This window comes from Apodemus sylvaticus, chromosome 19, assembly GCF_947179515.1.
Source record: "Apodemus sylvaticus chromosome 19, mApoSyl1.1, whole genome shotgun sequence".
Lineage (NCBI taxonomy): Eukaryota > Metazoa > Chordata > Mammalia > Rodentia > Muridae > Apodemus > Apodemus sylvaticus.
The window spans coordinates 45,565,348-45,577,466 of NC_067490.1; the positions used below are offsets into that span (position 1 = coordinate 45,565,348).

A 12,119-nucleotide genomic window follows, 5' to 3' on the forward strand; every position below is an offset into this window, starting at 1 on the left:
CAAGTACTGGGATTAAAGGCGTGCGCCACCATCTTTTAAAGACGTGAATATGGGCATGTGCCAGGAGTACAGTGGCCAGAGACCAGAAGAAGGTATTGGATCTCTTGCAACCCCTTACAAGTTGGTTGGAGGCCATCCAGCATGGGTGCTGAGACCAGAACTTGTCCTGCAAAAGGACTCTTGCTCTTAGCTGCTGCACCATCTTTCTAGCCCCTTAGCTCCCTTTTATATGTTACGGGAGTGGTTTTTGTTTTGTATGACTCCTAATTTTCTCCTAGTGATAAATAAGTAAAGAAATTATAACTCCCTGACCTTTTGGACAGTTTTAAAGAAAGCAGTTAAGGATAACATTTAGGGTCTCGGGAGATGCTCAGCAAATGAAAGTGCTTGCCGTGCGCTTGCTCTTCCAGCCTCTTAGAACCCATGCTGGATGCTGGATGCTGGATGACACGGTGCGGCCTTCTCTAATGCGAACTTTCTACATCAGGATGAGAGGGGGAGCTGGAAGGCCAGGCAGACAAGACTACACAGCTTAGCAGCTAAAACAAGACACCCTACTTCTTCAAATCACGATAGAAGGAAAGAGCTAACCCAAAATGTTGTACTCAGACCTCCTCACACACACTGCACAGCCTCTCTCAGACCTCCACACACACAGTGCACAGCCTCTCTCAGACCTCCACACACACACTGCACAGCCTCTCTCAGACCTCCACACGCACACTGCACAGCCTCTCTCAGACCTCCACACACACACTGCACAGCCTCTCTCAGACCTCCACACACTGCACAGCCTCTCTCAGACCTCCACACACACACTGCACAGCCTTTCTCACAGACCTCCACACACACACTGCACAGCCTCTCTCTCAGACCTCCACACGCACACTGCACTGCCTCTCTCAGACCTCCACACGCACACTGCACAGCCTCTCACACATTAAAGGGAAATGAATTTCAAAGAAGAAAACAAGAAACAAAGTTACATTTTTGGACTGGAGATGAGTCTCAGGTTAGTGTGAGGAGCCACTGTACCCGTCCCAGCATTGCAAAAAGAAGAGTTATCACTGGCCAGGGCAGAATGAGAGCAAGTTCAAGGCCTGCCTGGACTACATAGTGAGGGGTGGTCAAGGCTTAGCCTGAGTGTTGTGCTTAATAACTTTATGGTGTTTGTACAGTAACCATGTTTGTCACCTTACAGTGTGACCGACATCTTCCTTCCTTTCTGAATGTCTTAATGTACTTCAACTTAGGAATGACTGTTTTTGTTTCAGACAAATCTTCCTATCTTCAAGCTGAAGGAATCTACTGTTAGAAGAAGATACAGTGACTTTGAGTGGCTTCGAAGTGAACTGGAAAGAGAGAGCAAGGTAAGACTTCTTGACAGTGGAGCTGTGCTTTTCTGGTTTACCGTGTAATGTGCTGGGTCTACCTTAAGATCTGCAGATGCACCTTACCGTGGGGGAAGCCGGTGCAGGGCTTATGTGAGGGGCCATGTCAGGCTGTGTCCATTTCAGGCTTCCTCTCTCTGCTCAGTAGTGCAGTTGAGCCTTTGCAACTCCACATCTGAATAGGCCTTCTCAGGCCTCCCTGCTGTTCCTTCCTCATCCCCAAAGGCTGTATACTTTTCCATAGTCTGCATTGTTTATTATCCCACATGTATGTAGAAGTTTTATAAAATAGTGATCTTCTTGTCTGATACATCGATACTCTTCAGACAAGCTTGTGGGTGGGTATAGGAGACTGATGTACATGTGTATGCTCATGAAGACCGGAGACGCCTTTCAATGTCTTCCTCTGTCACTTTCCACTTTACTTTTGAGACAAGGTCTCTCACTGACCCTGAAGTCTGACAGTTAGGTTGGCTGGCCAACAAGCCCTAGATCCACGTCATGCACCAGGCCTTGGAGTTGTAGGCACTGCCCCTTCCTGCTTTAATATGGGTGCTTGGAATCTGAACTCAGGTCCTCATGCTACAAGTTCAAGCCCTGAGGTAGGGGTGTGTGTGTGTGTGTGTGTGTGTGTGTGTGTGTGTGTGTGTGTGTGTGTTTTAAGGCAGTCTCATGTAACCCAGATGGCCCCTATGTAGCTGAGGCCACTGGCCTTGGTCTCTGTCCACCTTCTGAATGCTGGAGAACAGCCATATGTCATCACACCAAGTTCCGTGTGATGTTAGGGCTCAAGCACAGGGCATTGTGTATAAACAGAGCCACATCCCAGCCTAGATATAAGTGGTGACGATAGTGCACTAATGCATTGCTGCCTGTACTTTGAAAGACAACATCAAAGACACCATCATATACCTTGCTACGAATTCTCTTCTCTTAGAAAAAAAATAATGTGAGGTTATTTTATAACTAGAATATAGTAGAAAGAAGTTGACTGAAGTCGATGAAAGATTGTATTATTTTTTGAAGCTCAGTAAATTAGAAAGAAAAGGAAAATAACTTTATCCAGGTAAAGATGGCCAGATGGGAGACAAGCGTCATACGTAAATCATAACATCCCTCAAAACTGTAGTTCACATAACGATGGATGCGAGAAAAGCCCTGAAAGTGGGAGAGGAAGCGGGAGGCGAAGGCAGGTGGGCGTGTCTGCTTGCAGTCTTCACAGCTCGGCTTTAGCTTGTGAGCTTGAGACTCACCCTGTTATTCTCGGAATCGAAGGAGCAGCTCTGAATACATGAAGATCTCTTTTAAGACTCAAATTCTGTTAGAGAAGTTGCAGTGGTGGAGAAAGGCACTGGCCTTGCATTCAAAAGAAACACATCTTAACTATAAATCCATAAAGTCATGGCAGGAAGGCTGGAGAGATGGCTCAGCGGTCAAGAGCACTGACTGCTCTTGTGGAGGTCCCGAGTGCAATTTCCAGCAACCGCATGGTGCTCATAGACACCTGTAATGGGATCTGATGATGCCCTTTTCTGGTGTGTCTGAGTGACAGTATACTCATACATAAATAAATCTTAGGGGGAAAAAGACACTTAAAAAAGGTTGTGACAGGAATCTCAACAAGAGGTCTATATACACTTAGCAGATTCGAGCTTTAGAGTCAGAACATGGTTGATGGTATATTGAGCATGTATTATTTGTTCTCCTGGATACCAAGAACATACTTTAAGGATGTAGGAGTTAGAACTCGTGGGGGGTGGGGGGAGGCGGCTGGGGTATAGAAGCCTTTTATAGTTATATTGCTTTTGGGCTGTGCACACAGACTAGCAGAGTGAGTAGTTTAAAAGTAACCCATGTTTTTATAGGAGATTAGTTTATAACACAGATAACATGAGCGAGACTAGGGTGTGTATCTCACGCAGAGTACATGTTTAGCATGCACCAAACCATACTTGTCTTTATCAAAACCATATAATAATACTTACTGATGGAGGGGTGAATTCAGTTAAAGACTTTGAAAAATCTGCAGAGTATTGAGAAATACCATATATAGCTGCTGGTAATTGTAGATAGAAGATTTAACTGTAAAAAACAAGTAGGAAATAAAGAACATAAAGCCAGGGATGGTGGCACACGCCTGTAATCTCAGGAAACAGAGACAGGAGGATCTCTGAGTTCAGGCAAGTCAGTTTCAGGACAGCTAAGGCTACAAAGACAAACCATGTCTCAAAAAGCAAACGTATGTACATATATATGTATGTATGTATTTATGTATGTATATATATGATAAAAAAGTAAAACAAATTACGCAATTCAGGAAATTAAAGAAAAATTTGAATGACCATAAAGAAGTATTTTTGTAGACTGCATTTCCCCCCCCCCCGAACATAGCTTATATGCTACACTAGAATGTTTAAAATGATTTTTTTATTTTTTATTTTATGTGCATTGGTGTTTTGCCTGCAAGTACGTATGCATGAGGGTGTTGGATCCTCTTAGACCTGGAATTACAGACAGTTGTGAGCTGCCATTTGGGTATTAGGAATTAAATTGGAGTCGTCTCTCCAGCTCCTGGAATGTTTAATAAATGTGGCTGACTATATACTTTTCCCCAGTAGCTGCTTCATTAAGAGATAATTTGCATGCTATAGAGTTAGTGATATAATTCACCTAAGATGTTCAGAGTTGCAGCCATGACCATAGTGTAGGAACGCATTACCATCAATTATCCTTTAAAAGAAGGAAACTTGCGAGGCCTGCTGGGGCATGCCTGTAAGTAATGCTGGCACTCGGGCGCAGACGCAGGATTGCTGAAAGCTCGTGGCCTGGTGACTTACAGTTCCAAACCAGCTAGAGCAACATGACCGGACTATCTCCAGAGAAAGGGAAGAGGGAAGGGGAAGGGGAAGGGAGAGAAACAGTAAAAAGGACTCCCGTGTCTGCGTAGTAGTGACCAGTTTCTTCTCCACAAGTCCTCACTGTCCCTGTCAATCATTTACGCACTTTATGGCCTTGACTATAAATGGCAGCACAGAATACCTAATGTAGTTGGGTGTTGCTTCTCTCAATTTGCGTGTTCTTGAGGTTTTATCCTATTGTAGCACATATCACACTTGTGAAGAGATTTTTGCGTGTTTTATTCTTTCGCCCTCATGTGTAGGCTTCTCAGGTACCTGGGGAGGCCGGCATGGGGCCTCTGTCCGCCGGACTGCAGTTACAGATGGCTGGAGCTGCTGTGTAGGTGGTGGGAACAGAACCTGGGCTCTCTGTAAGAGCTGCAAGTGCTTTTAACTGTCGAGCCATCTCTCTAGCCCATTATTGATTTTTATTGCAAAATAACAGCCCGTTGTATAGAAATACCATTTTTTATTTGCCCAATAATTTTTCTTTTTTAAAAGATTTATTTTTCATTTTATATGTATGGGTGTTTGCCTGTCTGTCCGTCTGTCTGTCTGTCTGTCTGTCTGTGCTCTGTGTGTCAACTGTCCTGAAACTGGAATTACAGTGTGAGCTACCATCTGGGTTCTAGAAATGGAACCTGGCTTCTGGAAGAGCAGTTGGTGCTGTTAGCCAGCAAGCCATCTTCCCAGCTCTCATAAATTATTTTTCTTCATTTTCCATCTTAGGTATGAAACAGAAAAACTCACAGGTTAGAAGAATGCCCATCCACAAGGATAGATATGGATCTCTAGCAAAGCATTATTTGATAGATGTGTAGGTTGCTACTGTTCTTGAATAAACAACCTAGGATTATGTTGCTGAATTGCATAACTTCAGATTTTGTTATTGCATTGTATGTATATGTGTGCCTGAAGTCTCAGTGCCACAGAAGTGGCAGGGCAGCTCTCAGGAGTGGGCTCTCTTTTCACACTGGAGGCAATCAAATGAGGCTTGGCGGAAGTGCCTTTACCCCTGATCCATCTTGCCAGCCCATAATTGCCTCCTGCTCTCTTTGAAAGTAAAATCCGTGTTGCGCAGTCTAGGGTCACCTTGTAGCCCAGGTTGGCCTTTCATCTTCTGTGCCATTGTCCCAGTATGTACGGCATTTCCAATCCCTGCCCGGTGTGGGCATTCCTCGGCTCCCTGCCTCTGTTCATCATCTGACCCTGTGGTCACATGGGGAGGAGGGGCTCGTCTTTGGTGTTGGTTTGGGGGCTGATACTGATTGTCGCTGGCCTTCATGTACCCCTTGAGTGTGGATGCTCTTTGGAGAAATGTTTACTGAGATACTTTGCCTGTTTATTTGGGTTGCCTTTTTATTAGATCATACTGTCTAAAATGTAAACCAATAACTCAAGGTTCCGGATCTGTCTGCTGTGCAGTCTTTGTGGGCCGTTCTACTTTGTACTCATGGATAGTGTAAGCATCTTGGGATCCAGCCTCTTTGGAGATTTTTTTTTTTTTACTCACATCATTGTGAAGAGCAGCACACAGGTCATTCTGTTATTTGTTTTTTGTCGCCGCCCCCCCTTCCCCGTGAAGATCTAAGCTAGAAACTGACATTCAGTACCTGTTTGTTATCATGGTTTGTTTAAAAGTCAACATTATAGTCAGCAGACATCCTCCTTTTAACCCACATACGGAAACAAATACAAGAGGTGTTTGTGTGTTTGTTCTAGGCGGGGTCTCACGGTCTAGCCTGGCCTCAAGCTCTGTATAACTAAAGATAACCTTGAGGCCTTCCCTCCTGCTTCTCCATGAGAACATATGAGTGTGCCCTGCTCCTCCTGGCTGCAGAGTGATAGAAAGGATCGATTAACTTTGAATGTATGTAGCAGTCGGCAGAGTGCTTGTCTCTGATGCACAGCAGAGCCCGCAGCTCAGTCCCCAGCACTACACAGACCAGCGTGATGGCTCCTGCAGTAGTCCCTTCACGGGAGGGCCAGAAGCAAAAGGTCATCCTCAGCTGCATAAGGAACTTGAGGCCGCCTGGACTGGCTATGAGACCTTGTCTCAAAAAGAAGTAAAGGAATTCTAATTAAATCTTTTCACAATTCTTAAAAATTGTTGGCTCTGCTGCTGCTGGGATGCTCCACAGACTAAGGCACTTGCCTGCCGACCCGAGTCCTCCACATGTGCACCACTAGGAAGTAGTGTGCACATACCCGTGCCACACCACACACTGCAGCACACACATGCACAGATCAGTCAGCCAATGCAGTGCCAATGCAGCTAGGTCTTCTGAGTTTATTTGATGCTTAAGAGATCTTTGCTAGATAAACCATTCGTGCCTTTTGTAGGTATCAAGCCTGCTTGCTACCTATAAGGTCCATTCTAGTGACCATTTTGAGCATTGTTAGGAAGAATATATATCTACAGAAAACTTAAGTGTCTACATGGTGGCCAGTCCCAGGTGGAAGCAGGGAGGTCATAAATTCAAGTTTATCCTGGGCTACATAACAAGCTCAAAGGTAGCCTGGGCTACATGAAACCTTATAGAAAAAAACAGCAAAGCTATCTTACATATGTATTTTCTCTTGTTTTAAAGATGATTATTTAGTACACTGGTTCTATTGTTTTTGGTTGGAGTGGGCTGTTTTGTTTTGTTTTTAAATTTTATTTGTGTGCCAGGGAAGGTGTTCAAGTCTCTTGGAAGTAGAGCTGCAGAGTTGTTAGCTGCCACCTGCCTTCTGGGAGTTAAACCTGGGCCCTCTGTAGGAGCAGCCAGCGCTCCATGCTCCGCGCTTTGACCTGCTGAGCGTCTCCACGGTTTTTGATTTTTTGAGATAGGTTTCTCTGTCTAGTCCTGGTTGTCCTGGAACTGTAGTCTGTGCAGGCTTTAACGTTTATTTTTAACAAATTGCCACTATGGGAAAGAGATGTGTTGGTTTTAACAGACTTCTGGAAGTGAAGCCTTAGTCATCAGAGAGCCGATCTAGGAAGGGACTGCGAAGTTTCCCTGACATCTGGTGTCTTATTTCCTTGCTGCTGTTTTCTGTGATCTGCCGCTTATCTGTGTGCAGTTGAACTGGGCCTTTCATTTTTAACTTCATTGAGTTACTATTTTAGGGTACATTTGTAAAGAAACAGAACCTGCTGCAGAGCACATGTCTACACTGCTGTCGTCACTCCAGAGCCAGGGGCAGGGAGCATAAGTTCCAGGGCTGCACAGGAGGGGCCTGACTGGAAGGACAGGTGGGGCAGAGGGTGAGCTGGGCTCCTGGGCTGGGACTGTGGCTCCTTAGCTGGGTGCTGCTTGCATACAGCATGGCAATGGGTATTTTAGTTTATTTGTTTGTTTTAAGACAGGGTCCCATGAAGCCCATGCTAACCTCAGTCTCCCTGTGGTAGCTGAGGCTGGCCTTGAATTCTTGATACACATCAGTTTCTTGCTTGTCTATCTATCTATCTATCATATACTAGGCCCTGGCTGAAATCCCAGTTCTTCGGTGAAGGAGGAGCCCAGCTGGGGTCTGGGACCCTAGGATGGACAAAGGGACTGCATTCTACAGCGAGGTGCTGGCTAAAGGAACCGAGTGTGTCAGAAACTTCCTGAGAGGGAAGCTGAGCCCACAGCACACTGAGCGGGAAGGTCAGGGTATTCCGTTCAGTAAGTGGGAAAGAAGAAGTGATAGTTTTTGGAGAAAGAGTAGGAAGGCAGTGTGGGGATGTTAGAAGATGGCCACAGTGCTGAGTAAGGATGCACTCTTCACACAAGTCAGAAATGGGCAGCGTTCCCCAGTAGAGGGATGCTGACCCTGCTACCCTGCAAAGAACATTTTATTCTTTAGCTGAGGCTTGAGTTTACTCACACAGTGAAGCCTTGTCTTTCCCACGTAGTATTAGAAGTGATAGACGGTCAGGAATCTTTGTCTCAGTACCAAATGACAGGATGTTGTTGTCTTTGTATAGTTCTTTGATAAGTTCAAGAAGAGACCTGTGGACCCCACTTTGAAGGAGCCTTGGTCCTGTGACTTCTCCACATTCATAGCTGGCCATCTTGCTCCAGAGCCTTGTCTGTCTTTATTGTGCTTTGTTCTTTTGCTTTGGTTTTTTACAGTGCTGAGAATTGATCCTCGGCCTCACTCTTGTTAGGCAAGAGCTCTAGCACTGAGCTACCTCCTCCACCTTCTGTGTTTTTCTTTTCAGTTGTGTATTTAAACAGATTTGAGGGTAAGATGGCTGTCCTTGTGAAGGCATCTATGTCTCCTGTCTTTGTGTTATACCTTATACTTTTTTTTTTGAGACAAGATCGCATTATGTAACCCTGGCTGGCCTACTGAGATCCGCCTGCCTTTGCCTCCAAGTGCTGGGATTAAAAGCATAAACCACACTTGACCCTTGACTTGGACATTTTCTTTTTATTATGTTTTATTTTTTCAGAGTGTGCGTGCACACGTGCCCCCATCCATGTAAATGTGTGCGGCCACATGAGTGCCACTGTATATTTGGAGGTCAGAGGACAACTTGTGACTTGGTTCTTTTGTCCTGCCATGTGCTCCGTCGGACTTGCTTGGCATCACCGGACTCACTTTGTTGGTGTTGTTTTAGGTTGTAGTTCCCCCGCTCCCTGGGAAAGCGTTTTTGCGGCAGCTTCCTTTTAGAGGAGACGATGGAATATTTGATGACAATTTCATCGAGGAAAGGAAGCAAGGGCTGGAACAGTTCATAAACAAGTAAGTCCTTTACCCTGTGGGGTGGTGCTGGGGGCGGGAGACAACTGCCGCGGGGCAGTTCTCATTCATTTATCCAGTATTTTGTTTTGTGTGTTTGGATGTTTTGCCTGTATGTGTTCCATGCACGCTGGGAATTGGACCCAGGTCCTCTACAAGAGCAGCCAGTGCTCTTACCTGCTGAACCATTTTCAGCCCTGACTACCTGTCATTTACAGTTAAACTAAGCCCTTCCTTTTAGCCATTCCAAACTTTCTGTCCTGTCTACATGAACTGGAAGCACCCCACGTTGAGTACCACGGGATAAATGCTGACACTCTTGAGTGGTTGTAGTGAGGGTTGTGTGTTGACCTAAGTTTTTTATCTTTGTTGTTCTTGGGTAATTTATGCAAATTACATTTAAAATTGCATCATTCAGAACGTAGTTTTACTTGCGATTCTGATTTAAGGTATATTCTCATATGAGTAATAAAATGTACATTATATTTGCAATCATTTTGTTTGATTGCAGGTAGTGGTTTTATGTTAAGTTTTTTCATGGCAAAATGTTCTTTTGCAAAAAGTAAGAATTCACTTATGATTGTCATTTAGTAGCTGTTGATTGATAAGCTCAAACCAGTATTCTCCCCCCACCCCAATTTCTCCTCTTTCCTTCTCTCTCCTCCTCTAAGAGGTGTAGCCCCTCCTGCACTGAGAAGGCGGAGCACAAGTGTGTTACAGGGCCACACCCAGATGGGGCTGCAGGGAGGAGGAGGGAGGGGGAGGGAGACTGTTGTCCCCGAGCTGGACTGCACCAGTCCTCCAGGCTTAGCCTTTGAGTACCTGGGCTGTAGCACGCCACAGGACCCTGCCACAGGACCCCGGGAGGTTATGTCCCAGCCTTGAGGTCTGCCCGGTTAGCCAGGTCTTAGAGAAGATGGTTGTGTGAGCTACACGTTAATTCTAAATAATGATTGGTTTCCATGAGAGGTGAGCAGACGCCTGCAATTGTGTTATCACTTAGCATACAACCTTTGTGTGTGCTGTTTTCTCTCTCTGTATAGCTCAGGCTGGCCCTGACAAGGCACTGGGATGACGGTGTTCACCAGCACGCCCTCTGCAGTGGCCTTTCTGTGAGCATGCTCTTTAAGGAAGCACAGCTAGGCCTGAAGCCCAAGGCTGGTGGCAAGTTAGAGAGGAAAGCTTGGGTGGGGGCGGAGAGCAGAGCGCCTGCTCAGTGCTAATGTGAAGGGTAGAGGATAATTTGCAGAGTGCTTTCTTTCCTTCTCCCATGTGGGGTCCTGAAGACCATGCTCATGTCGTCAGACTTGGCCAAAAGCGCCTTCCCACTGAGCCAGTTTACGCTCATGACCAAAGGGAAGACCATTGTTTGATAGCATAGCCTATGGTCGTCCAGAGCAATGCTCGAATTTAATAAACTGTCCGAATTTCCTAGCCTTGAGTTTGTTTTTTTTTTAACCCCTCCCACCACCATCTTTAATAAACAATGGACTAAAATTTTGTGCTTTTTTATTTCCAGGGTCGCTGGTCATCCTCTGGCCCAGAATGAACGTTGTCTTCACATGTTTTTACAGGATGAAATTATAGATAAAAGCTATACTCCATCTAAAATAAGACATGCCTGAGTTTGGCAAGAAGAAGCAAAACCCAAGACCATTAATGATTCATCCGCACCAATGAAGAAGTTGTACCTACCTTAGCATGCTGCACAGACACTGGTATAGCGCCTGGGTATACTAACACACGCTCCCTCCCACTCTGTTCGTTTTGGCAGTTGACAAGAGTTAATTTGCTTTCGTGAAGCCCCCTGCTCCAGCCTTTCTAAGTAGCTCTTCCCCTGTGTCTGTGTGCACACTACCCCACAGCCCCTAGAACCTGCAGTGTCCTGACTAAAGCTGCCCACTTGCTCTCAGTTGCAGTTTCTGTGTCATGTTTGCTTCCTGACTCTGATTGACTAGAATATTTCTCCCCGTACCCCTTGATGTGTGATGTCACCGCCTGGTCCTAATTAATGTGCAGGAGCACGACACCACTTGTCTCCAGTGCCACACATACGAGGTATACTTTGTGTGCAGAATGTGTCTTCTTTCTGGCCCGTAATCCCCTTCACATGAAAGATTAATGAGGGAAATCTTTATATTCTGTATAAAAACAAAATCAAATTTATATACTAAAATCATTTGTCTAAAATTTAAGTTGTTTTCAAATAAAAGTTGAAACGAATTCCTGTGTGCTCTCGTTGCACGGCCTCCAGACCTGGCGTCTGTGCTCTGCCCTGAGAGTCCTCCCCTCCTGAGGGGCCGTGTACTCACGGCACTTCCGTCCTGTACTCCATCCCCCTTAAAGGCCAGTGGTATCAAATACCCCGCCAGCTTTCCAAGGGGGCTTTAAGCAGTGGGAGAGCTTCCCTGCCTTGTTGGGAAGGACCGTGTGCAGACAAATGCTGTGTAGTCTCAAGTCTCTGCCACAGGCCTTTAAGTCAGTACCACGCCTCCTGTTCTCAGCAGCTCTTCCCCAGGCATATGAGGGACCTGCTGGAAGCTATCGACGGTGTAGTGTGTGGGGTATCTGCTCCCTATCGTCTGGTTTGTGCTGTTGGCACCCTCTGTCCTTTGAGGCGAGAAGAGCACAGACGGACAGTCTGATGTCAGAAATCACAAGACCAGAACATATAGCTCCTTGCTTCATGACGTTTTGAGCAGACTTGCACAGCTAGAATGAAGTTTGTGGTCTGAACCTGTACACCAAGTGGTTTGGGACTTGCTGGGATTGGGGATTAGATTCCAGGAAGAGCAACCCCAGAGCATCTTCTCTGGAAACATGGGAGTAACGCAGACTGACCTCAAAGTCACACTGCTACTTTGTCTGCCTCCCAAATGCTGGAATCCCAGGACGGGCCAACACACACAGCTTAGTTTATTCACAAGCAGACCACAAGTGCTGCAAAGCCACGGGTGCTCAGAACAGAATTTCAGAATTTCATAAAGCCAGTTGCTTGAAACACTACAAGATGTTATAAAGTAGCCGAGCGTGGCGGTGAACACCTGTCATCCCAGCATTCAGGAAGCAAAGGCAAGAGGAGTATAGTGAGTTCCAGAGTTAATCTGGGATGCAT

At 45.7% G+C, this 12,119-nt stretch overlaps 1 protein-coding gene across 2 annotated transcripts in view; it reads left to right on the forward strand.

The window, feature by feature from the left end:
• Snx3 (sorting nexin 3) overlaps positions 1-11,227 on the forward strand; it is a 31,885-nt gene extending 20,658 nt beyond the window's left edge. The window contains exons 2-4 of one of the 2 annotated variants that reach the window (XM_052163668.1): positions 1,275-1,370; positions 8,883-9,007; positions 10,579-11,227. In XM_052163668.1, the coding sequence (XP_052019628.1) occupies positions 1,275-1,370; positions 8,883-9,007; positions 10,579-10,591 (234 nt within the window). In that variant the 3' untranslated portion in view covers positions 10,592-11,227. Of the gene's footprint in view, positions 1-1,274; positions 1,371-8,882; positions 9,008-10,523 lie in introns of both variants that reach the window. The other variant, XM_052163667.1, reaches the window with a different exon arrangement.
• Positions 11,228-12,119: the final 892 nt, after the last annotated feature.